The sequence below is a fragment of the Lycium ferocissimum genome, chromosome 4 (genome assembly GCF_029784015.1).
Source record: "Lycium ferocissimum isolate CSIRO_LF1 chromosome 4, AGI_CSIRO_Lferr_CH_V1, whole genome shotgun sequence".
Taxonomy (NCBI): Eukaryota; Viridiplantae; Streptophyta; class Magnoliopsida; order Solanales; family Solanaceae; genus Lycium; species Lycium ferocissimum.
The window spans coordinates 39337821-39365239 of NC_081345.1; the positions used below are offsets into that span (position 1 = coordinate 39337821).

Sequence of the window (27419 nt, forward strand, 5' to 3'; positions counted from 1 at the left end):
ATTGTAGCAGCAGGCTTACTTTCTCATAAGGTAAAATTTTTTAGCTTGAAACTTTCTTCTAGGTTGGAAGTTGCTTTAGTTTGATAGTTTTGGCAGGAAAAAGATACTACCACATTTTTTCCCCAAAACTTTGAAAAAGTGACTTTACCTCCTGAAATTTTTTAGACTCTTCACTCGTGTTTGCTAGTTTTAGAGGCAATCCTTACAACTCATATTGCCTTTTCGTCTAAATGTTGTAATTCTTTCCTTGTTACTGGCCAGAGCACGCACAATTTTAAAAATATAAGCTCGAGCAGACATCCAGAAAGAGTATTAACAGCTACCTGGAAGAAATTACCAACTAAACATTGCTATTTAAAATACCAACAATAATGAAAAAACACCAGCATGAAATTCACAACACAAAAAATTTGAAGATAAGAGCCAGTCCAAAGTAATCTCCTAAACTATACTAATGAAAAGAAAACAGCTAGTATCTATCAACCCTTTAGTCGACCTCCTCAATCTTAGGTCCTGCACTGCTACCACCAGCTGGCGGTGCATCATCCGTAGGTACACCTGCATCAGCACCAGCACCCTGGTACATCTTCGCAATGATGGGATTACAGATACCCTCAAGCTCCTTCATCTTGTCCTCGAACTCGTCAACTTCTGCCAGCTGGTTGCTATCTAGCCATGAAATTGCCTGATCGATGGCATCCTCAATCTTTTTCTTGTCATCCGAGCTAAGCTTAGAACCAATTTTCTCATCCTTCACTGTATTCCTCATGTTGTAGGCATAGTTCTCCAATGAATTTTTGGCCTCCACCTTCTTCTTGAGTTCCTCATCCTCTGCCTTGTACTTCTCGGCTTCCTGGACCATCTTCTCAATTTCTTCCTTTGACAATCTACCCTTGTCATTGGTAATTGTGATCTTGTTCTTCTGTCCAGTGGTTTTGTCTTCAGCAGAGACATTCAAGATACCATTTGCATCAATGTCGAAGCAGACAGTAATCTGAGGCACACCCCTAGGAGCAGGAGGAATACCAGAGAGCTCAAATTTACCCAATAAGTTGTTGTCCCTTGTTCTTGCTCTCTCACCCTCGAAAACCTGAATCAACACTCCGGGTTGGTTATCAGAATAGGTCGAGAATACCTGCTCTTTCTTGGTAGGAATTGTGGTGTTCCTTGGAATCAGGGTAGTCATCACACCTCCTGCAGTTTCTAACCCAAGAGAAAGAGGTGTGACATCCAATAGCAGCAAGTCCTGGACCTTCTCGTTACCTTCTCCACTAAGAATGGCGGCTTGGACAGCAGCACCATAGGCAACAGCTTCATCTGGATTAATGCTCTTGCAAAGTTCCTTGCCGTTGAAGAAGTCTTGCAAAAGCGCCTGCACCTTAGGAATTCTAGTGGATCCACCAACAAGAACAACATCATGAACGGTGCTCTTATCCATCTTAGCGTCCCTTAAACATTTCTCAACTGGTTCCATACACTTCCTAAAAAGATCCATGTTCAACTCCTCGAATCTGGCACGGGTAATGGTAGAATAGAAGTCAACTCCCTCATACAAGGAGTCAATTTCAATTGTTGTCTGGGCAGTGGAAGAGAGAGTTCTCTTTGCCCTCTCACAAGCTGTCCTCAATCTTCTTAGAGCTCTCGGGTTACCACTAATATCCTTCTTGTGCTTTCTCTTGAATTCCTGGACAAAATGGTTGACCATTCTGTTATCAAAATCCTCACCTCCAAGGTGAGTATCTCCTGCTGTGGCTTTCACCTCAAAGATACCCTCTTCAATGGTGAGGAGGGATACATCAAAAGTACCACCACCAAGATCGAAGATAAGCACGTTCTTCTCACCTACACTAGAAGCCTTTTTGTCCAATCCATAGGCAATGGCAGCAGCTGTAGGCTCATTAATAATACGCATGACGTTTAGTCCAGAAATAACCCCAGCATCCTTTGTAGCCTGACGTTGCGAGTCATTGAAGTATGCTGGCACAGTCACCACGGCATTCTTCACTGTTGATCCAAGGAAGGCCTCTGCAATTTCCTTCATCTTTGTTAGAACCATAGAAGAGATTTCTTCAGCAGCAAACTGCTTTTCTTCACCCCTGTAGTTTACAACAATCATTGGCTTATCACCAGGTCCAGGAATAACCTTAAAAGGCCACAATTTCATGTCACCCTGTACAGATGCATCACTGAACCTCCTACCAATAAGCCTCTTTGCATCTGCCAATTAGAAGAACAGTCAGCACTAAGAAACTAAACTTAAGTAATATTAACACTGCAGGTAAATAAATATGACCAATCAATATAACACGAAGTGTATAGGTAAAATAGACCTGAAACCCATGAAACAAGTTGCTACCAACAAGTGTTTGGTTAAACAGATCAGACTATTAAGCTATGATATCCTTTCCACATAAAAACAACGCCAAAAATCCCAATGCATTGCATGGTTCAAATTCTTTCCGGATAAAAACAATGCCAAAAACATAAATTTAGAAATTATGCAATGCATGTTATTTTTTATACACCAAACCAAACAGTGGATAAGAAATAATCCAACATAACTAATACCGGCATAGTTAATACCCCTATTCAGCACTATTCTTATACACCTTACCAAACGCACTATTCTTATACACCTTACCAAACAAGCCCTAAGAAACTAAGGAACTGAAAGACTGCCAACATATCAAATTCAGCATAACCAATAAGAATCAATATCTGTTACACCAGATCTACATTACAAATTCAATTAAATTCAGACACCCAAATACACTCTGATGCAGTCCATCCCAGTCAAATTCTGATAATACAAGGCAGATCGGACTTATCCTTTTTGTTGTTAATACACAAACATGTTATCAGGCTAAGGTTGCCTGATTAATTGACTTAACAAAGCACAAGTGCCGAGCTTATAGGCTCACTATATGTTGTTATTTTGTTATGCCACGATCAATTCACCAGACTGGTCTTATTAATTATATCGTGTCAACTTGATATTATTAACAATCCACAACGTCATTCCTCAAACTTCATCTCGCAATAAATCACAATCATACAAAATAAGCATAAGAGATACTATGACATTAGATCGTCAAATAAAAAAGCTTACCGAAAACGGTGTTAATGGGATTCATGGCGACCTGATTCTTAGCAGCATCACCAATGAGACGTTCAGTGTCAGTAAATCCAACATAAGACGGTGTCGTCCTGTTTCCTTGATCATTAGCAATAATCTCAACACGATCATGTTGCCAAACACCGACACAAGAATATGTTGTTCCTAGATCAATACCAATAGCAGGTCCTTCACCTTTTCCAGCCATTGCTTTAAAAAGAGGAGAGTTGAATTATATTACGCTTTGTGAAGAAAGAACTAAAAAAAAATATATGATGATGAGATATGAAGAGAGGAGGGGTATATAATGGTTCGTGTTACGGGTTCTAGAATGTTCGTGTTACCTAAATCTGACCAATCAGGGAATTATTTGAACGTGTTTTATGGGTTCTACGAATGTACTACCCTTTTAAATATTCCCTGTAGACGTATATTTTGACAAAATAGTGTATGTCGCGTGTGGACCAACAAATACATCTAAAAAAAAAAAAAAAAATAAGTGGTCCTTGACACCTTTAACGGTGGAGCTATTAAATTAGATATTGATATATATTTTTTTTGACGTATTTTTGATTTTTTTTTTTTTGCTTTGATGTACTGTTGATTTTTATTTTTGCTATAATGTATATTCGTGTCTTTTTTTTTTTTTATGTAGATTTTTTTTTAATGTATCGATTTTTTTTGTTTTTTTTGTTTTTGATGTATTTTGGGTTTTTTTGATGTATTTCAAATACAAAGACATCAAACGAAGCCAAATATATTCATGTATTTGAATGGATTTCAACATGACAAAAAATTAATATATGACAAAAATTAAAAAATAGTGTATTTGTGAGATGTAGAAATGTATTACTACAGGTTACACTACCACCACCAAAAACCCTAATCTCTCCACCACCACCAAAAATCCGAGACACCACCACCATCAAAAAATTCGAGACACCATCACTACCAAAAAACCTAATCTTTCCACATACCAACAAAACCCTAATCTCTCCACCTCCACGTCATCTTCTCCGCCGCCATCTTTCCATCTTAATAAACACGATCGTTTTCTTGAAAGAGAGAGAGAGAGAGAACGTGAGGCGAGAGAGAGGGGGGCGGGAGAGAGAGAGGATGCGGCCATGGCGGTGGTTAAGGGAGACAGATTTTTTGGGTTTTTAAATCGACTTGATTGGAAAAAAAAGAAAGATATATATGTATTTTTTGATATAGCTACCATTTGTAATTTAGAAAAGTTAATTAGCTACTAAATATAATTAAATAAAAGGGTAGTTAATATTAATAATTAGGTCTTAAAAGAAGTTACAATGAGTAAAAATTCCTTATTTGAACGTGTTTTATGGGTTCTCGAATGTTCCTATTCCCTGTAGACGTGGTATTACGTATCCGTGTTGGACCGACCATACTCTTTCCAATATAACACACCGACGGCTGCCCCACACAATATTTTTGTGAACTTTATTGCAAATCCTACCAGATTTTTAATTATCGAGGAGCATGAATTCCAGAAAATATCAAACGAAGTGGCATGTCATGCAGTCATGATTAATTAAGGAAAAATAAGAAGTTAAGAGTAAAATATTACTAAGGTTAAAATTAATGTGGTAGAAAATTCAAAAAGTAATTACAGTAAACTAGTTAAATTACTTTTCATATTAAACTTTTTCTTAAAAACGTGTAAAAGTGTAGGATATTTTAAAACATATACAACTTTTGAAAATATTTACGCCACGTAGCCTGATATACAATAAAACTAAACTAGAATACAAAAACATTTATTTTTCTTATGTTTCCGTGCGTTAAATGACAATAATAATAACAATAAGTAATATCTTTTTTATCAAACTTCAAAAAATTTTGCTATACTTATAGCCTATTTGTACCAATTTTTTATTTTTTTCCCAAAAGTCTTATTTTTTCCAAAAGAAAATTTTTAAGGTGTTTGGAGAAATTGGAAGAAAATAAGAAGCTTTTAAAATATGTTTTTAACAAAAAATAGTTTTTTTCCACTAATTGCTGCTCAAAAGTACTTTTTAAATTAATTGGTCAAACACAAATTATTTTTCGTTAAAAATATATTTTTGGACAACACTTTTCAAAATAAGCTAATTTTAGAAGCTTGGCCAAACAGGCACTACAAGAAAATACAGAAATGACAACAAAAAATTTAATATTTGGCAACAACTTAGTTTTATTGTTGGCAAATGAACTTTTTTGTTGCCAAAGAATTTAATTTTGTTTGTTGTCATAATATTGATTATTGTTGCAAAAAATACTTTTGGCAACAAAAAATAAAGTTGTTTCGGCGTTATTAAATAACAGTTGAAAAAAATCGCAACAAAAAAAAAAAAATTATTCGTTACCAAAAAACTTTTGAAACAATAATCAATCTATGACAACAAAAATAATTTTGTTGCCACATAGGCTTAGATGCAATCCTCTTCGTTGTTGTTACATTTTTGATTTTTTGTAGACTAAAGAGTGAGAATCGCGAGTTGTGTAATAATATTTGTGAGGAGCTTGGTTTTACCATGCCAGACAGTAAATCAATTACATTTTCCTTATTTGCCATTCGATACCTTCTGACGGCCAAAAGTCTCACTTTTGTGTTTTGTTCTTTCGTTTTCTTTAGTCCAATCTCTTTAAATTTCCAATTATCTGGTTAGACATATGAAACAGTTTGTGATGATTCCAAAGGCAAGCACTCTAGTGGTTAAATTCTTGAAAGTCCAAATAACACTATAGCATTAAGTTAGGGATATTACAAGGCTATTTAAGTGCACAAATAATTGGATAAATATCCAATATTCCAGCAGCAGTTTATTGCTATAGTTTATTGGCCTCTCAGGTCCTGACGACTACTTCTTCACTTGTGATAGTTGGAGATTTTATAATCCCCTTTTTCACTTGAAAGTTGAAACCTTCAATGATTCTTTAATTTGGTAAATATGCTACTTTTTCGTTGTGTACTTGACCAGCGATTCCTAGGACAATTTGGAGGATTGCCCTTCGCTGGGGTGGTCTTTAATTTTTACCCATTAAAATGGTGGTCTTTAAATTTTGCCCTTCAGGCAGAATTTACATGGACAGAAATTCTGCCTGTATCATGTAAATTCTGCTTATGCGGCCCAAATTACCTCGTTTTTCGGCGGACATTTATTTGAAAATTTCAAAAGTCCCGAAGGCGTAAATGCAAAAGTCTGCCTTACGAAATTCTGCTTTGCGATTTTTTTTTTAGCCTATCTGGGGTTCGAACCCACAACCTCGGGGTGTTTGGCAAGGGGTAAAACTTAAAGACCACCAATTTGAAGGCCAAATATTAAAGACCACCCCAAATGAAGGAAAATCCGCGCAAAAAAAAAGTAGATAGACCAGGATAAGCGGTAGCAAGAGTTTGTTGGAAAAATTTAGGCCCCGTTTGTCCATAGATACCAAAAAAAAATCCACTTTTTTTAGAATTTTGGAGTTGGAGTTGCAATTGGAGTTGTGTTTGGCCATAGTTTTAGAAATTGTAGTTTTTGGTGAAATGTAGTAAAAAGGTGAAATTTTTTTAAAAACAAATTTTTTGAGTTTTTGATATTCCGGAATATAACTTTAAGTTGTATTCGGAATTCTAATGGCCAAACGCCGATTTCGAAAAAAAGTGAATAATTCTTATGGCCAAACGGGGGCTTAGATCCGCGAAGCAATTCATATCATTAAGATGGGCCTCAAGGAGAATCATCGCCGTAATAAAGGTCCAGTTAGGAAAGCAACGAAGGATTCATAATAACCTGTATACCAAATATTAGCTACTCACAGAAAATAGGGAAATTTGCACGATTGGCCTTCATACGGAGGGACGGACTGGTCTTTAATTTTTGGGTTCCTCAATTCGCTGGTCTCTAAAATTATTGGCCATCGCTTAAAAATAACGAAAATATTTTTATGCGCTTACGGTTTGTGAAAATTCAAATATTCGAAAATAATAATAATTTCACAAGACATAAGTTTCTATGAATTTATGTCTATTTAGGCCAAATTACATAGAACCTATGCTGGAGATGGCATATTTTGCCTTTTAAGGTAAAATTTTAGTTATGCCTTAGGCAAAGTCTACCGCATAAGGCAGACTTTTTGCAAAAGCCTTGCCTTGTATTTTATTTTTTGACTGAGCGACGGTTCGAACCCAGAACTTCAGGATATTTTCAGTCACCTTTTTAAGCGAAGGACAAAAACTAAAGTCCAGCAATTTGAGGGGAAAAAAATTAAAGACCACCCAAAAAAAGGATAATCCGAGCAAAAAAATGTTGTAAATAGCCTGCAAAATATATTGCTTTGTGAAATTGGCAATTTGCAGGATTGGCCTTCGCTGGGGGTGGTCTTTAATTTTTGTCCCTCAAATCAATGGTCTTTAATTTTTGAGCTTCACTACAAGCCTCTTGGTTCCAGGTTCGAACCCCCGCTCAGTCAAAAATTTTAAAAAAATCGCAAGGCATAAGTTGGGATTCACAGGGCATAAGTTGGACCCCAACTTATGCCTTGTGTTTCAAACTCTACCTTAAGACAAAAAAAAATTATTTTGCTTAAGGCCTAATTTTGGATTTTGCTTAAGGCCTAATTTTGGGTAAAAGTTTGCGACCCAACTTATGCCTTGCGAATCTCAATGGCTTGCGTTTTTTTTTTTTAATTTTATTTTTAAATTGAGCCTGGGTTCGAATCCAAGACCTCTAGGTATTAAGCGAAGGTCAAATATTAAAGACCACCGATTTGAGGGACAAAAATTAAAGACCACCCCAAACGAAGGGTCATCCGCGCAAAAAAATGTGTGGAATTTCCTCATATTTGTTTGCGTTTAGGCCCACGCTTGCCACTTTGGAGTTTTAAAGCCCAAAGTCGATCTTTGCAGTTAGGAAAGCAAGGAAGGATTCCTACCCTCTATTTTCGTAAAAAAAAAAAATAAGTTGGTTAGTCACTTTTTGGACCAGAATTTAAAGTTTAGTTGCCATTTGAAATGTAATTGAATAACAATTATATTTTAATGCAAAACTAAAATTTAGATAAAAGTGTGACAGTAAATGGTCAAACCTCAGGAATTTCTTCTGGAGTGAAAAAATTCTAGATTTTGAATTGCACATTTTAAATTTTAGAAAAAATTCATGGAGCTATCTTCAAACTCCATAAAAAGATGTTGAAGTTTGGACGGTGGGCTTTTAATACTCCATGAAAAATTCCAAGAGTTCAGAAATGTTATAGCTAGGGGTCAAATTTTATTTCTGCATTAAAGAATATGGGATAATTTTAAAACAGTAGTTAAATATTAATTAGTTGTCCGAAAAGTGCCTATCTTCTCATTTCTCTCACTATAAGAAAGAAGATATTTGGCAACAAATCTTTTTTTGTTGCCATAGATAGATTATTGTTGCAAAAAGTACTTTTGGCAACAACATCTTGCGAAAACTTTTTTTTGTTATTAACGACGATGGCAACAACTTTTTTTTTTTTAGTTGCTAAAAATACTTATTGCAACAATAGTCAATGCTATATGACAACAAAATTAAATTTTTGGCAACCAAAAAAAGTTCATTTTTAAAGATTCATCATATATGCCAACAATAAAACTAAGTTGTTACCAAATATTGACTTTTGCCAACTATATTATTTTTGTTGCCAAAAGTAACACAGCAATTTCTATACTTTCTTGTAGTGTCTGTCTATGATCCGCTTAAAAATCATGAAAGCAGTAGTTGATGATTAAATTTTTCATGCAACATTATGGCGATTATATATGTAATCTAAACTAGTTGATGTTTCTTTTCCGTATCATACAACAACAACAACAACAACAACAACATACCCAGTAGAATCTTATAATGTGGGATCTGGAGAGGGTAAAATGTACGCAGACCTTTTCCATATCATACGATAAATAAATCTGATACTGCCCGAGTCCGGCTAACATTAGTAATTGAGGGCATGAGGTGTTCCCTTATAAGATATCAAATAATTCTCATTTAAACGAGCTTGTTTTTTTCGTTTAAGTGTGGTGCAGAATGCATTTTTTAACAGGCACTGCGTAGGTACCTCAGAAGGAATATTTTTCGAATTAAACAACTGCTAGTATTAGTTACAAAACTTTAGCTCTAGAGCCTTTACCTTAGTGAAAAAGAAGAAAAGATTATGTATCTAGTGTAGAAAAAGCTAAAGGTGTATGAGGGGAACAGAATAGCAAAAAGATAAACATATCACGCTTATCCATGCCCGAAGGTGGGCCGCATAAAAAGCACAAATTCATGCATTACATACATTAGCCCTTAATTTGTTAATTAGCTTTGATTTTGTTGCTTCCACTCCTATATATGTGCTAATAAATCCCCACATTACAACCCCTGCTATTGAAACAACAAACCCCTCTTTGATAATTGATAATACCTATAGAAGAAAAACGTTTGAAGGGTTTCATTTCTTTCTTCTTGGAGTATCTCGTTTTGAGGATGGAACATGAGACATGCATAGGCGAATCCTAGTTTATTCCTTATTAACAAAACAAAAGACTAGCCTAGTTTATTACTTCGTCGCCCAACTTATATGACAAAATTTGACCAGGTAAAAAATATAAAAAAGAAAGAATTATTTTTTATATTTGTTATCTAAATCAAGTTATAGACATTAATGTATAAGTATAAATCGTTTCATTAAAAATAAAACGAGAAATTTAGAGTTAAATTGTTGCAAAATAAAATTCTAAGACATACTAAAACAAAGTACTACACATAAGGGGATTGTAGTTCACTTGAATATTAGTGTTTTTTTTTTGGTTTAAATATAGAGTGTAGATATATACGTATAAAAATTTATTTAAATTTCAACATATACTTAGTTTTGAACTCATATTGTCAAAACTGCAATGAATTCAAAGGTAGGAACATAAATGAACTGATCAAAATTTAAAATTTGAATAAGATTCAACGTGGGAGTAAGAAACATCGAGTTGGGGTAAACTAAAGCTTGCTTTTTTGTGATAATATATAGTATCAGCTTTATATTTCCACCTAAGGTTAACAGACTAAGGGGGGCCTTATCGCTTTATTCAAAACCCTCGTTGCTCGAGATGTAGCATTGGCCATTGCAAAAGTAAAAATTCTTCCCTCTGGACTTCCTTTATCTTTTTAGACCACCTTTGTATTTTTACTAGTACTATACTTTTTTCCCTGTTCATGCAATTATGAATCTTTATGATTATTTTCCTCCAAATTATCTCTTTAAAAAATTCAAGCTAACAACAAAGAATACTAAATATTGAGAGACCTTTGACCTAGGTAGCTAGAGTTCATTTTGCTGCATGAATGAACGTGGGGGTGATATCATGTCAATGATAGTATTAATTCTCGTTCTTCTCTTTAACGGAAAATGATGATGACACTGGGATTATAATGAGAGAATCCTCCTTTTGCTTCTTTTGATTTTTCTGTGATTGGATTTTCTTGTGTTTTGGGTACATGTGGTTACATTTGCATGGTTTTTAGTGGAACTTTGGCGTTTCCTTTGTTTGACTAATGCTTTAATGTTCTTCCTTTTGTTCTTTGCTAAATCTTGTCAAGCACCACTTATCCCACTCACAACCGACAAGGAATCTTACTTGTCTATTCCTATCATATAAACTTGTCTATTCCTATCATATAAAATATCATTTGTAAAATTCAATCATATGAAAATACCATGCAGAAATTTTAGAATTTAATCCAACCACATATATATACAGAAGTAGCACCCTAGCTAAGAGTATATCACCATATATAGCAAATGTTGCATACTCCATGGAAAGTCAAACTGTTCGCCCTAAATTCTGAATTCATAATTGTATGGTAGTAAACTTGTAATAGTTAAACTTGTCAAGTTAAAAATCATAGATTCGATTGTGATAATAATATAAAAGATCATATCAAAGTGGAACTTACAAGCACTTCAACCCTGATCACAAGATCAATTTTAAAAAATAACATGTTCTTTCAGATTTTCCAAAAATATCACACTCGTTTTGTTAAAATTGCATTATTTTTCGAGAAGCTGACACGCATCCGGCACATCTTTTGAAGAGTCCGAGCAACATAATAAGTGAGTGATGAAACACTTAAGCTAGCATCAGTAAGTAACGTGGATTAGTTCGTTTCAAATAATGAAAATTGAAATCGACGAGGTTATATAACTCCATCAAACAAGAAAAATGGATGTAGTAGTGTACTTTTTACTCAAGGGATACAATTTCATACAAGGTGATACTGAGAATATCACTGAACTCAAAAAAGAGACACTGAGATATATACGTGGTAATCACCTAGGGTTGGGATCGTGAAATGAGTTATATAATCACAAATCAAACAACTACAAGATACTTATATTTTATGGAAACAGATTATAATGTCAGAACCCAAATTAATAAACTCACATACAACTTCCCACACCTTCTAAAAGAACATCCAGTAAAATTACAAGTGATGACCAAGGAAACAAAGATTAAAAACATAAATATGCCCGTATACTATACTAAATTAGACCCAACACATACAACATTTTAACCCTTCAGTCAAGTACATAAATTGACTTACATGAATGAAGCTCATGAGGAACTTAATCAAATCAAAGGAGATGGCCGGCAGAAGAAGAGGAGTTGAGTCCAGAAAACCCTGTCCATGCGTTTCCACCCCAATACTGATTATTATTTTCCATAGTCCCCAAAAACTGTTTTGTCGAATTTAAACCTTGATCATCATGAGAAATATTATTCCCAGATGATGATTCAATTCCTTCACCTTGTTGAAAAGGGTACAAATTTGTGTTGGCTGCCAAAGATGGCAATCTCCACTGATGGTCAGATCCTCCAGAGGGTGCAGATAAATTGTTGCTATTATTTGTATTGTTACCCCCTATTTGAAATCCCATTTCTTGACCAAGCGCGGCCCCATTGTTGTTTGTTGAGACCAAAGAAGGAGGATGAAATCCACCATAGTGATGATTTAGGTTTTGGAAGGCCGCCATGAGGGGAGTCAACTGTGTCGATTGCTCGTGTGGAAAGTGGTGGCGTCCATTAATTATTTCCGTGTTGCAGCTTGAAGGACTTGCACTTGTTGAAGTGGAAGCAGTACCTATTTGTCTCTCACCAGTACTATTGTTGTTACTGCCCGCGGTCTTTGTGCTGTTATTATTACTGCTTTTGCTTCTCTTGTTTCTCCGGCATCCTCCTCCTACCGGAACGCTTCTCAAGGCACCCCCTCTAGTCCAGTAACGACGACAGGTCTTGCAGAAGTGCCTTGGTTGTGAAAGGTTGTAGTTGTTGAAGTAGCAAAACTTAGTGTTTGTTGAATCACACCTTGGACACTTTAGTCCAGCTTCTGGCAGTGGAATCTTTGCTAGCCGGGCTCGATCTACCATGGAGCCAGGTCTGATCGAGCCCGGACTGGCCACCACCTGCATAGGTGGGGGCTGCAGAGTCTGAAGCTGGGGATTTTCTAGCCCAGGGTTTCCAGCTTGCTGATGGTCTGACTGTTGTAACTGAAAAACATCAAGAAGAGGAAAAAAGAAGCAAAGTTAGGGAATTTAATTCACTAACTCTATATAAGTAGTCATCTATACCTAGTATATTCAAGAACAAGACTAGTAGAGAATATGAATATTACTCTTATCTTTTTTCTTTTCTTTTTCTCTTTTTGGATGAAGAAGATATGTATGAGTGGAGGATTAAAGATTTAAATCCATACCTGATGCAAATTGGGATGATCTAGATAAACAGGAAAAGATGAGAAAACCATAGTTTCTTTCTTTGATCTCTTTGATCTTTATCTCTTTTATAAAAGTTTGATGAGTTTTTTGGAAATATGTGGTGGAGAGAATCACACTAAAGAGAGGAAGGGAATACCAGAGCCCCAATAAAAAGAAAGGAAAAGAGAAGAAAGAAGATGAAGGCAAAAATTAAAAGGGGGAGCTAGCATATAGAGAGCTTTAATTTAGTTTAATTTTTTTCTCTTTTTGTTTTTACTACTATATTTTTAGGGTTTTGTAATTTGAGTGGGGGGAAGTTCCTTCGCATCTAAGCTTTCTTTGTTGATACCCCTGGACTACATAAATAATATTAGTGCTTGATAAAAAGAAAGCGTAGTGACTCTATTATATCAGCTATAGTAGCTTTTATGGTGGGATCCTCTCATACGTATTTGAATTCTAAATGGGGCAGTCAATGGATCATTGCAACTACATAATGATATTCTTTGGACCCATTTTTTTTCAAGTTGTTTGGGATAGATAATACTGTTAACTAAGAAATGTTACTACTTTTTATGGTACCTTGGGGGTGATTAGCCCAACAGTTAGGTTTCTTCTCTTCATGCTCCTCTCTTTTTCTGCTTTATGCTCGTCTGTTTGAGTTTATGGGTAGCTTTCTTTAATCGTCCCACATGCAATTTGATATGTCACTTAAAGTAATCAAATGTGCAATTTGTAAGTTTCCAAAGCTTCAAATCTTCTTAGCTAGTTCTCCAGAATTTCAAGAGAGCTAAAGAAATAAAAGTACTGATATTAATAATATTTTAAAAAATAAATAAAAGTGTTCGAAGTTCTCAATCCCGACCCTAGGTTCATTGACTAAAAGAAACAGCTTTTTTGAAATGTCATTTCTCTCAACTTTTGTTGCTACTGTAGTTATTGAGTTATTGTTACATCAACAAACAATGGACATCCTCTCTTTTGTTTTCTTTTCTTTTTCCCGTAAACGGACATCCTCTCTTAGTAATATTATTGTTGCTAGAATGGCTCGATTTTCAATACAATCTCAATAAGGTAATTGTCCCCAAAATCGTGTTACTAATCGAATTGTGATAATTAATGTGCCGACATTACCTTCGGAAAAACCGGTCTAGGCCATTGATTTATACCAAAGAGCATATAGCTGAGTTCTAGTTTGTGTTCAGCTCATGCTTGAGCCTTGAGCTTCTGGACTTATCTCTAGACATTCAATTAAGTTGTTAATTCTGAATAATTCTCCTATTGCCAAAGGGAATGACGATTATGGTGGAAGGATAACAGTTTTATTTCTAATAGCAACAAGATAAGTACATAGCTATAAAATTCAAAATAAGAGATTAAGAAGGTGAACTTGATGTCATATATTAAAGGTGGTCTTTCTATCTTTCTTTTTTATTCGATTGCTGTCATATACTCTAACAATCAACATCTAATTGGAAAACGGATACACTTTGGTTTGAAGTGATTTGCCCAACACTATACTTCTTATTTCAGGCATTAACCTTAGGGAAAAAATCGTCAGATGTGTTTGGTATAATGAAGGAAAGTATTTTTCATGGAAAATGTTTTCCTAGAAAAACTTTATTGGAAAACAAGTGGATTTCTTATTTATTTTCTAGTGTTTGGTAAGTAATCAAAAACTATTATCCCAAAGACATTTATATATAATTTAGCAAACCACAATGGGGGTGGGATGGATTGGAGAGTTTGGGGGGGGGGGGGGGGGGGGGCAAAGGGGGGTGGTAGGGGGTAGATGGTCAAGGGGTGGGGGTTGGAGGCGTTGGGTGGATGGGGAGGAGACAATCAACTTGAAATGTCGCTTGTGGAACTTGTTTTTCCTACTTCCATTGGGGAAGTCATTTTCCTCGTTTTAGAGAAACTTGTTTTCCTAGAGAAAATATTTTTCAAAACATATTGACCAACCAAACATGAGAAAATTGGAAAATAGTTTCAGAAAATATTTTTCTCCATAGAAAACAGACCCTTAGATTGAAAATTGAATACTACTACTTCGTGGAAGCGTTTTACCTCTCTTAATGTCTTCCTAGAGCTAAACCGGACAAAAATACTGAAAAAAGCTCATGTAAATTAATTTCGAAGCTCATTCTCAAAATGAATCCAATTTGTAAACCTAACTGTCTGATGATTTGATGCATTTACATTTCTAGCGAGAGAAGCTAAGGCTTATGAACGCACTTAATTGATGCAAATTATGGAAATTAGAAAACAGATTTTCACAACTTAAAAATAGAAATTAGCGACAAGACAAATTCTATAGCTAAACAACAGAATTCGTCGCTAATTCTATTTAGCGACAGATTATCAAAAAACTTGTTAGTTATGAGCAATTTAGCGATAGATTAGTGACGAAATTTAATTATAGCTAGTTACTTTTTTTTTTTTTTTGTAGTGGGATTACAAAACCAAGGGGGAGTCAATATGTAGGCCTTACATTTTGTATTTAATTAAACAAAACAAGTTTTGTATTTTATTTTAAAAGAATTTCTTTAAAGAAAATATTCATAAAATGAATTTGCTACAAATAAATCAAAACAAGAAGAATGAAAGTACCATTGGAATCACAAAAAAATTACTGTTATAAAGCTAAATAAGAAGGGAATCTGTCTATGAAATGATTCCTAGGTTTTACATACCCTGCCGTAATTAGCTCAAATGATCTTCAGAGTTAATGAAATCTCACTTTAACAGTTAAAAGTTAAGACTCTAATTTGAATTCCGTCAAGATATAATGTACTTTATTCTTAGTAGGGTGACGCAGTGCAATTTTTGCAATTTTGGGTCAAATCAATTTGAACAGTAAAAAGCACTGTTTCCATTCTCCCAAACCGAATCAAAACATTTATAAATTTCCTAGAATTGCCTTCAAATATCACTTTTATTTATTTTAGGATTAGAATATCATTCAATTATCATTTTTTTTCTAAATATACTAAATACACAAGACCCTTCTTTTCTCCTAGTTGGCATGCCATGTCATATAAAATTCTACATTTTTTAATAATAAATTTATTTAGCTCGTCAAATTCATTTAACTCAACCCAACCCAAAGCCATTTAACCAAACAATTAATATTTCTTCTTTTTAGTTTGATTTTGTTTTTTGGGGTCTATATATTGATATTTGTTTACTAGTTAATAGTATTATTTTAACACTATAAATATCTGAATTCTAGAATATTTTTTTATTTTAACACATAAAATCAGTGGATGCACCAAAAAAAGAAGATACAAGAACAATGGACATAGAAAGAGATATAGAAATGTTTAATTGGATTCAATAATTGATAAATTATTAAAGAACGAAAACAATGAAATTACAATTTGCGGGTTACCGCAAGCAACTCCCACTAAGAATTTTCTTTTTTTCTCTTTTATATTCTTACCATTAAATAGATAACTTAATTTTGATGTTTTTTTATGTTTTCTAACCAGTTTAAATGGGTATAAGACACGAGTTGTGTGGTTAAAAATGAGTTTAGATTGGGTTGAGTTAAATGGATTTGATGAGTTAAATAAATTTATTATTAAAAAATAGAATTTGATGTGACATGACATGCCCATTAGAAGAGAAGGGGGATTTTGTGTGTTTAGTATATTCTAAGGAAAATGATGATAGTTAGGTGATATTCTAGTCCTAAAAGAAACAAAAGTGATATTTGAAGGAAATTCTCAATACATGAATAACCTTTTAGGGAATTTACTCCAAAATTTATTCTTAGAAGTTGGTTCTATTTTGTTTACAAAATGAATCATACTTTGCAACATTTTTAATGTCTTAATGGGAAAAAAATTTCAAGTGTCGTATTTTAGATATTTATTTATAGTACTAATTTCGTTCCATTTATATAACGCTTTTTAACTTTGAATTTTTCAGTTTATCCTTAATGCATAATATGCTTTTTTAATTATAAAATTTAAAAAAGAAAAAGAAAAGAAACTTTTGATACATACTATATTTAGAAGTTATGATCGTAAGTCGGTCTATGAGAGTGCCTTTTTTCATTCTTTTTAGAACATACTAAAAGAAGTGTCGTGCAAAACGTACAGATCAACAGAGGAAATGGTTAATTTAGTTTCTGTTTCACCATCATGGCTTTTTTTTTTCCACCTAATGTCCAATACACATTTTGGGTCAATTAATACGGACTAAATATTGCGATGGCCATTAAAAAAGTCTTTCCTTAGCTTACTAAATTTTTTTTCATTCTCAAAGCTCTATCTCAGAGTTCTAATTAAAGGTGAAAGGTAACCTATTCATTCTACCATAACCTGTAGTGGTCCTTCATGACCTATTACTAAATTAAAAATGATCAAACAACGAAAATATATAGTTTAGGAAACAGGAAAAGAACAGAAGCTAGTAGAATATAAATCCAAGTGGACAAAAAACGTCATGGAATTAGTAAAAGGAAGAAACATGCATATACGCGTTATTGATTGAGGAAAAGCTAAGGGTGAAAAGAAAGGTTATGCTTTGTGGGGTGCCTAAGTTCGTGAAAGCCACGAGGGAAGGGTCCCCTAAATAATATAACGACTTCAACGTAGTCTCCCATCAATCCATCAATTTCACCCGATTCCTATGGTACATACTCCCTCGGTCTCAATTTATTTAATATAGTTTGATTATACACAAAATTTAAGCAAGAAAGAGTTTTAAAATTTATGATCTAAAACAAGTCATAGACATATGTGTGACTGTAAATCATTTCATTAAAGAGTAAAATTGGTAGTTTTGAGTTAGCTTATTTCTAAATACAATATAGAATTGTATCATTTTTTTTTTTGGAATAGACTAAAAAGAAAAATGTATATATAAATTGGGATAGAGGGAGTATAATGTAGGGTGCTAGTCGAGGCTGATTCAGAATTAAACTTAACAAAGTCAATCTTTATGTTTTTTTTTAAAAAAAAAATTATTGAATTTATTACATATTTTATAAAATTACTGAGTTTAAAATTTAATATCTGTTGAAAATTTTGTATTTTCTTACACATGTATTTAATTTTATATAAAAATATGAATTCAGTTGAATTTATATACGGAAAAGGGTCGAAAATGTCCTTAAACTATGTGAAATTGAACAAAAATGCCCTCCATTCATAGCTTGGTCCAAAAAGGCTCTTAAACTATGTGAAATTGAATAAAAATGCCCCTATTGTTACTTGATTGAGTAAAAAATGCCCTTTTCCTAATAAAAATATTGTTTCTTTTCTTTTAAAACATATTCTTAATAAAAATGTTATTCTTAAAGAAACCTTTTCTTGTTTCATTTATTTTAAAATCCCTTTAACTAATAAAAAAGTGGGAAGTAATTTTGTTTTTCCTTAATCTTGTTTTTTCAATTAAAACGAAATTACCCCATGTACTTTTTAACTGATAATATAGGTCATATATATAAGTCATAGTAACCCCCATCATTAATTTTCATTTAGACAACGATAAAATTCTTTTTCCCAATAAAATAGGAAATATTTTATTTCTTAATCTTTTCCAAATTGAAGTAAGATAAGCATTTGCTGATATAGTACTTGGTTTTAACGTTTGGTCAACAATAACTCCATCGATGATATCTTAAAGATATTTTTTGATTTGAAGCATGTAATAAATTTTCTTGTTTTATGGCATTATGAATGTCGTATCTTAACTTTAAAATCAAGGATTATATTAGCAAATAGTTATCCTACTTCAATTTGGAAAAAGATTAAAATATAAAATATTTCCTATTTTATTATGAAAAAGTTATCTAAATGGAAATTAATGATGGGGTTACTATGATCTCATATATATATATATGACCTATATTATTAGTTAAAAAAGTACATGAAGTAATTTTATTTTAATTGATAAAACGATAATAAGAAAAAAAAATATTACTTCCCACTTTTTTATTTGGTAAAATGATTGTAAAAGAAAAGAAACAGGATTTTTTTAATAAAAATAATATTTGTACTAAAAAAAAATTTAAAAAGAAAATCAACAATATATTTATTATAAAAAAGGGCATTATTGACCAATTAAATAATAATAGGGGCATTTTTTTAATTTCGCATAGTTTAAGGATATTTATGGATCAAACTATGAACATAGGACATTTTTGTTAATTTCCTATATTAATGCCATTTTTGACCCTTTTCCGATTTGTATATCTTGTTGAGCCCATCTTGTAGGCCCCATATATTCAATCCATCTGCCTCTTTTTCTCTATTTGTCTTTTTTTGATCTCGTTTTCCCTTTTTGAAGTATTTTGCGATTTTATGCTATGTTCTATTCTAAATTATTTTTTATAGTAGAATTGGCCACGGAATTCGTGTGGATTATCTTGGCGGTGGTTGGGGAGGAAAGAATTACTCTGTATTTGGTCTATGATTTTTTTTTTTTCAAAGGAAGACGGGCGGCTACCTTAATTTTTTTGCGAGATATTCTATAAAAACTGTAATTTCTTGTGCCACTACATTATTCTATTTATAGAACATAACTAAACTTTCTGATAATTATATTTAGTAGCTAAAATATAACATATTTACTTCCTATAGCTACCACTTTTTTACCTCTAATCTGATAACTTCCCACACCCCTAAATTTAAGCAAAAAAAAAAAAAAAAAGGTCCCTCTCTCCTATCCCCTAAATACACGCCATTATGCCTAATATCCCTTAATTTCCTCAAATTTCAAATCAGTTTTACAATAGTTCATCTTCCTTGTTTATCTCTAATTAACTATTCATTAATTTCACTCATAATTCAAATCTAATTCCCAAAAAAGGTAAGATTCTATACTGATTTTTACGTTTCATAGTGTATTTAACCTATATATTTATGTTGTATTTTCAGTATATTTAGTTCGTTTGTATTTTTTAGTTCAGTTATTACAGATCTGTGACTTAACCAGATCTATATTTTATGTGCATTTTAAGTATATTTTTATTGTTATTTTTTTCACGTGTTTCTTTAGTTAATTCGTGTTTATTGTTCTTCACCATAACTGTAATTTTTTGTAGTATATTTAACCATTTAAATACAGTCGAAATATACAACAAATATAACTTAGATATATTCCATAAGTCCACTTTTAATGTACAGTGTGTTACAGTAGTTAAAATTTCATCTAAATACACACCCAATATATGTAAAATATATATGAAATATGGTTAACAGTAAACCAAAATAAGTAGTATCTAACAGATCAGTCAAAATGCAACTAAAATATAGCCAAAATATATGCGAAATACAACTATTAAAACATAAATCCAAAACAAAAGGTCAAATCAGTTTATATAGAGTAGACTTGTCAAATCTTATTAAACCACCAATATAACATAACATCTTGTTAGTTGTTTGAATGAGATATGAGATCAGATATGGAATGAGAGGATATTTGCGTGAATCAGGGAACATTAAAAACTGATTTTAATTTAAATTGGAATAGATTTTGTTTCCATAAATATAGTACTCTCAGCGTGTGTATTTCCGTTATATTTATCCTATATTTAAGTCGACGCGTCTACTAGCTAAATATAGGGTCCTCCAACTACGATTTGTAAATGTCGAACATGTAGTTATAGGTTGTTAGAAGGAGCTAAAAGGTAGCTGTTTGTGAAAATTTTACTTACAGAAAATCAATTTTGATTTGGGCCTAGGTCTTGAATATAGTGCTTTTTAGAAAGGGAAAGTTACACATTTGGCCGATCAGCCAAAAATAATTACATTCGCTAGCTAAATATATAAAAATTATATATTATTATTTACTAAAAGTGTATATTTTATGTATATTATATATTAATATATAAAAGTTATACATTTACTGGATATTATTTATATGAGCGACTATTTTTGTCAATTTCACTTTAAAAAATGAGCGCCAACCGATGAATTTTGGCTTGGATTGTGTTATGCGTATAGGACATATGGTATATATTTGGATAACTTTGTTGTTAGAAAAGATTGATATGCAATTGACAAGACGTCTTCTTATGTTAACATCTTCATACTAAATAGATTTAGAAATTTTACTTTGCAAGTGGTTGAAGAGTAGTTTGGGTGCAACCAAACATCTCCTCCAAGATTTTTATCTCCTTATTTTTACTGTTCTTTTCTTTAAATAAAAAGGGGTCGACTTAGGCTCCTTCCCTTCCACTGCATAGCTGCGCTAGTAGGTACTACATGCCCGGCCCTTTGTCCCACGCATCTAAGCTGTTATAAATCCAACAGCTTACTTTAACGGCAAGCTCAACGACAAGAATTTTTCCTCTCCCGAGAAGCAGCCCTTCACAGATATAGGAGCTTACTTCGCTGTTGCGAGCCCGATCCAGAGTGAGCTTCCCAATAGTTTTTTCTTTCCTAGAAATAGAATTTTACCTATCAAACTCGTCCTATCTCCTTACTCGAGATATTTGTCAAAGTACAAAAGACTTTACTGAAGAATTTTCATAACTTATATGATCATCCAAGGAATTAACTCTATCTTAACATGTTGTATAAGGTAACATATCTTATATTTCATATTACTAATCCAATTTTATTTGGACAATTACCTATACTTATTTTTTAAAATAAAGCAGGTATGAAATGAAGGCCATGCAATTGACGTTCAACACTTTAAAAGATTGCGTATATACCAAATAAGATCACGCACGTGCATGTATATCACAATTCTACTTATTCCAGTAATTCATTGTATTTTTTTTTTTAAAAAAAATCTTGTTGGAATTCAAGGGAATCATATAACTAGACGCGTAATTACACTTTGAGGAAAAAAAAACATTATATTAATGCATGATTATGAGGATGGGATCTGCTAAATTAATAAAGAAACGTTGGTGGTGTTAGAATCTAATTCCCTTCACAGACATATGGGCTTTTGCGCAATTCCACGCGAAAAGCTTACCCTTTCATGAATTATATTGCAGACATATGTAGTTGGAAAGCTAGCCCCTTTGCAGCTTTACTATATAATTAAAAACATATGATAATAAATACTATACAAACATCATTTACTTGTTACAAATAATTAGAAATGTATGTATGTATGTACTATTTCTTTTAATTTAAATGATTAATAAATTACTGTAGTTTCCACAAGCTGCAACTTTTAACATTACAAAATGCTTGCCAAAAAGAAATTAAATCTATGATTTCTTTTTCTTTTCCAAATTATTTTTTCGGTTGTTATTTTATTCAGATAGTACAATTTCATGTTAGAAGTTCACATCAGAATACTGGAGTAGGTTGACAAAAGGGGACTAAAAGAAAAGTAAAATCCTAGCTCCTTTCTTAAAAGAAATATCATTCTGCCCGATTTCCTTGGACTAGACAATTACCTGTTAATAAGGTGGGGATTTGATGAAAATGTCTAAATAGCAAAAGAAAGTTGCTAGTATATTTTTTGTCTTAATGGAATTGATTCTGTCAACGTATATATACGTATCCTTATTTCTCCTTCTCCTTAATTATTTTGTTCATATTATCTTTCTCACAGCTGCAAAAGTCAAAACTAGAGCGTGATGCCACGATTGATATAGTGATTAATTAATTTGCTCGAAGAAAATATTCAAAAATTTCAAGAGTTACACTTTAGATCATATTACTCAAAACTGCAGCGTAATGTTTGTAAACTTTACCCTATATTCATCCAGTGTACCATCTTGCATGCCAGCTGTGGTTGAAATTACTTTTTGACAAAGCCTGACTTTAGACATTCATATGGTTGAAGTTTAAGCATTTCAGTCTGAAGTTCAGTCATGTTTGCCTCACTTTAGCCATTTTTGCTTGAAGTGCAGACATTTTTGTCCAAAATTCATGCACATATGACTGAAATTCAACAATTTTTGTCTAAATTTCAGGCAGAAAAGCATAAACTTCAATCATATAAAACTTTAGACACCGCATATCTGAAATTATTCTAATATTGATAAACATGCAGAAATTTTAAAAAATTGAATACAGGTTAAATGCTATTTAACCCAAATAGGATATCTGCGAAATTTGTACCTCAGGTATTATACCACCAGAGCAACCTTCTCCGTCCATAGATACTATATTGACATTGCTAATGAACATTAAAATTTAAATAAAAAGCTTTTAATTTTTATTTTTTTCCCAAAACCAAAACCTGATATTTTGGTTTTGTTTTTTCCTCACTCTTAAAAGATGGTACTCAAACTGATAGATATACTGATTGAAAGTGGTCTGAATGATAGAAACATGAATAAGAAGTATGAAAAACATAAAAGCAAACTATAATAATTGCAGATGCAATGGCATTTACGATGGACACAACACATGTAAGTACTACTGGTCACTGTACTACTGGTCACTTTAATAGGTCATACGGTGTAATATCACATTTGATATAAGAAGGAATTGGCAAAAGTGATTTTCAAGCATTTTCTGATTGGTCGTATGCATTTGATACTATATACTTTGTGTTCTTTCACTACAGGTGACCAACCCACCCTATATAGTGTACGTTGCATTGAACTGTGTGTCTTCTACAGAGGCGGAGCCAGGATTCAGAGCTTGTGGGTTCGGGGTTCTAATTATTTAATGTTACCGGGTTCGTAATTAATAATTTATACATATTTGACAAAAATTCTAATACAAATATATGGTTCGGACAAAAGCTACTGGGTTCGGCCGAACCCCCACCGACAGGGCTGGCTCCGCCCCTGGTCTTCTATGCATTAATAATATCTGAATTTTTGACCGAAGTAATTCATTATATAAATCAATTAACGAAAATAATACACTTTTTTGAAACTTTATAAAATTAGTATAAATGTATTTTCCAGTAATGTATTATACATTATTTTATTCTAAAAATTCTATGGACAACAACTAACGACTGACGGAGCAAACGGATATATAAAATGTTACTGTCCGTAACGTTTTTATAATTCGCTACTGTGAGTTACGTATTGCGACTAATATGTTACTAACAGTAACGAGTAACGACTTATACGTGACTTTATTATGTCTCCACTTTTTGATATCACTAAATAAGTGTTTCCTAAGTACATCTACGTACCTTTTAATATTTCTTTCCCTCTGAGGCTGTGACTTTATTATGTCTCTCAGCCTTTTCTCTCTGCTATAACACTTCATTTATATTGAAAGGCTACTAGAAATTCTATTATTCAGGTATGAATTGGAGTGAGCCAGTGGCGGATGCAACATGTAAGCACCGGGTTTATCTAAACCCAATACTTTTAACATGAGTATAAATTTATGTGTAAAATTTTATTTAAGTTGCATTAAATAAGCATGAACCAATGTTTTAAAATTACAAGGGAAAAGGACATATATGGCTGCTCGGTTATAAATAATCCCATCCTCTAGCCCAATTTTTCCCAAACCCAAAATGTAGCAATTAAACAAATCCCATCCATTAGCCAAAACTTAAATAAGACAATTTTCAAATAAAAACCCAAACACAAAAATGTTTGAGGGGATTTTTATATATAATATGTGTCATTTGTGTATAAAACAATACCTATCTGTAATGTATAGAAACTGTATAAAATATGAATCACTAAGGTATATATCATTTTTGTATAGAATATATATCATTTGTGTATATAACAGTGCAACTGCCCTGTATAGAATAGAAAATTGTATCATTTTTGTATATAATATGTATCATTTTTGTATAGAAAGTGTATATATAATTCCAGCATGTGTATATAAACTGTATCAGTCTTGTATAGAAAGTGTATCGTACGTATAAAAAATGTATTATAGAAACCGTATCATTGTGGTATATAATATGTATCACTATTGTATATATATAAAAAAAAAAGTATCATATCATTATTGTATAATATGTGTATAATAATTGTATAATTAACGTATAATTTATGCATAATAAATGTATGATTAATTCCAGCATACGTATATAAACTGTATCATTCTTGTATATAAAGTGTATATGTAAATATGCTGTAGCAGTCCTTTAGTGGCGACGTTTTTGTGGCGACTGAGCCACTACAAAAAGTTTTTTTTTTTTTTTTTTAAGCGCGCACAGGCTATTGGGCCGGCCAGCCTTGGCATTATTTTGGGTCGGCCGGCGATTTTTTGGCATTAATTTGGGCCGACCAGACTTCTGGTGGGATTAAGCCCAAACTGTGATTAAGTGTGGGATTAATTTGACTGAGTGGACACACAGTGTCTTTTTCGCAAATTACAATGGGTTTAATATATTAAGAACTTTAAATATTGAACCAATAAAATTTATATCCTTAATCCAGCGGACCTTATGGCTTACTATATGATCTTTTGCTCTTATTCCTAGCTCTATCAAATGATCAGGCGACACTACTAGAAAGTAGAATTTTGAGGGACTTTTCGTAAAAAAAAATTATCAGAATCGTACTCATGGTAATTGTTTCCGATGGACTTTCAACGGAAACGTCGTCTGATATTCTGATAATTTTAGTCATATGAAGGATCTACATATCTGAAAAATCAAACTAATCGCCGTTATCATACAAAGAACATAACTGAACACGGATCTTGATTTTATGAAAAGGGTCCTTGTTTAAAAAGTAATAGGTGACTAGGTCATGTCGCAAAAGTTAAATGGATGGATTTTTACTAGCTTATAAGGTAAATACATGTAGAAGGAAGACCCATACCTTATTTAATTACTCATTTTCCATATGTGGATAATTACATCAATTATCTTACAGAAAGATACGAAATTAAAACTTAATGCTCTAGATATTTTTCGTGTCATATATAAGAATCTAAGTTTAAATTAGGGAGATTGGTGCTATTAAGTCTAAGTATGTTAGGCCGACCATAACATATCTATGAACACATGGAGCTCATAATAGAATTCATACTTGATTATCGCAGATGTATTAGGAAACACATATTAGTGATATCAATAAGGGAAGACATAATAAAGTCACGTATAAGGCGTTACTGTTAGTAACGTACTAGCCTTAATACGTAACTCACAGTGACGAATTTTAAAAACGTTACTGACAGTAACGTTTTATATATCCGTTTGCTCCGTCAGCCGTTAGTTTTTGTTTTTTAATAAAATAATGTCTAATACGTTACTGAAAAATACGTTTATACTAGTTCTGTAAAGTTTGAATAAAATGTATTATTTTCGTTAATCGATTTAAATAATGGATTATTTCGGTCAAAAATCTTTTACAGGTTGCATCATGTGTGAGACAAATTCTATTTATGAAAGGCTTTGGTAAGACTCAATCACTCAAATGAGTCAAATCTTGACTTTGATGTTTTATTTTTCTTTGATCATTCTGGACTTTGCATGTTTAACACAAGGAGTGTTAATTAGTGTGATCATCTCATCTATTGACTTAATTAGTAGAGATTAGAGAAAAGATGTTATTTTACAAATACAATTATGTCTTGAGTACATTGTTCGGAGTAGAAATGCATTATCTACAAGTGGAGATGCAAAAGAAAGAAAGATTAATAATCATGAAGTTACGTAACAAATTTCAAATATTATACTACGACTTGTGTGATCTTTTTAGAGGATAACACAGGAGTATCGGGATGGACTTTTTGCGCGGATTGCCCTTCTTTTGGGGTGGTCTTTAAATTTTGCCCCTCATATTTGTGATCTTTAAATAATGCCCCTTATATTCTTTGGTCTTTAATTTTTGCCCTTCGCATTGCAACTCTGAGCGTTCACGCAGAAATCATGAGGTTCTGAGTTCGAACCCCCGCTCAAGCATAAATTAAAAAAAAAAAAATTGCAAGGCAAGGTTTGGGTCGCTTTGTATCTGGGACCGGCATATACTTGTTAAGGAATTACCAAATTTATGCCGGACCCGACATCCTCATGCCTTATGGGCAGACTTGGCATAAGTATGCCTAGGGGTGTTCAAATGAGACCGAAAAACCGATCCGAACCGGTAAACCGAATCAAACCGACTTGATAAACCGAAAACCGGCTTGGTTTGACTTGATTTGGTTTTAAATTTTAAAAACCGATAACATTTGGTTTGGTTTGGTGTTAAACCAAAAAACCCGAACCAAACCCGAACCAAACCGATACATATATATATATATATATATATATATATATATATATATATATATATATATATATATATATATATATATATATAAGTCCAATACAAATTCAAATAATTAGTAAAAAAAGTGTAGCTCATTTAAGTTTAAGGTAAAATAAAAAGAAATTTGCTAAAGGTAAAATATAATTTCTCCCTTATTAAGTTTTACGGTTCCCTCATTTACATGACATCTGAATTACTACTAATAAGCTAGCATTTTATCCGTAATAAATTAAAGGGAAGAAAATGACACAATTGGAATTTAAAAAGATTTGGTAGATGACTTTGTCTTTCTGTTTATCATTTTTTGTTTTAACTTTTGTGCTTTCTTCTCAATGCTTCATAAACACGATAAATCCAGATAACAAAAATTTCGGAAGGGCTGCGTAATATCAAAAGGCTATATATAGGGAGGTAACTACAAGCATGAAAAGTAAATGTTATGCGTCT

The 27419-nt window shown here is 32.7% G+C and overlaps 2 protein-coding genes across 3 annotated transcripts; both read right to left on the reverse strand.

Annotated features, from left to right (window-relative positions):
* Window positions 1-324: 324 nt before the first annotated feature.
* Window positions 325-3385, reverse strand: LOC132052833 (heat shock cognate 70 kDa protein 1). Its single transcript, XM_059444527.1, has 2 exons — window positions 3110-3385; window positions 325-2217 (listed from the first exon to the last, which is right to left on the reverse strand). The coding sequence occupies exons 1-2, from the start codon at window positions 3321-3323 to the stop codon at window positions 488-490; spliced, it is 1944 nt and encodes a 647-aa protein (XP_059300510.1). The 5' UTR covers window positions 3324-3385; the 3' UTR covers window positions 325-487.
* Window positions 3386-11471: 8086 nt separating this feature from the next.
* Window positions 11472-13163, reverse strand: LOC132052837 (dof zinc finger protein DOF3.6-like). Of its 2 annotated transcripts, none has more exons than XM_059444532.1 (2): window positions 12853-13163; window positions 11472-12646 (listed from the first exon to the last, which is right to left on the reverse strand). In XM_059444532.1, the coding sequence occupies exons 1-2, from the start codon at window positions 12901-12903 to the stop codon at window positions 11735-11737; spliced, it is 963 nt and encodes a 320-aa protein (XP_059300515.1). In that variant the 5' UTR covers window positions 12904-13163; the 3' UTR covers window positions 11472-11734. The 2 variants fall into 2 exon arrangements, with proteins under 2 accessions (XP_059300515.1, XP_059300516.1); XM_059444533.1 differs by having other exon boundaries at window positions 12772-12903.
* Between the last annotated feature and the right edge of the window lie 14256 nt (window positions 13164-27419).

What these genes read in the sequence shown, in the direction of transcription:
- LOC132052833 (XM_059444527.1), bottom strand. Translation starts at nt 3,323, where the DNA reads ATGGCTGGAAAAGGTGAAGGACCTGCTATTGGTATTGATCTAGGAACA. An exon ending in TCCCATTAACACCGTTTTCG is followed by an intron (nt 2,218 to 3,109) that starts GTAAGCTTTTTT and finishes TCTAATTGGCAG; the next exon opens with ATGCAAAGAGGCTTATTGGT.
- LOC132052837 (XM_059444532.1), bottom strand. Translation starts at nt 12,903, where the DNA reads ATGGTTTTCTCATCTTTTCCTGTTTATCTAGATCATCCCAATTTGCAT. An exon ending in ATCATCCCAATTTGCATCAG is followed by an intron (nt 12,647 to 12,852) that starts GTATGGATTTAA and finishes GATGTTTTTCAG; the next exon opens with TTACAACAGTCAGACCATCA.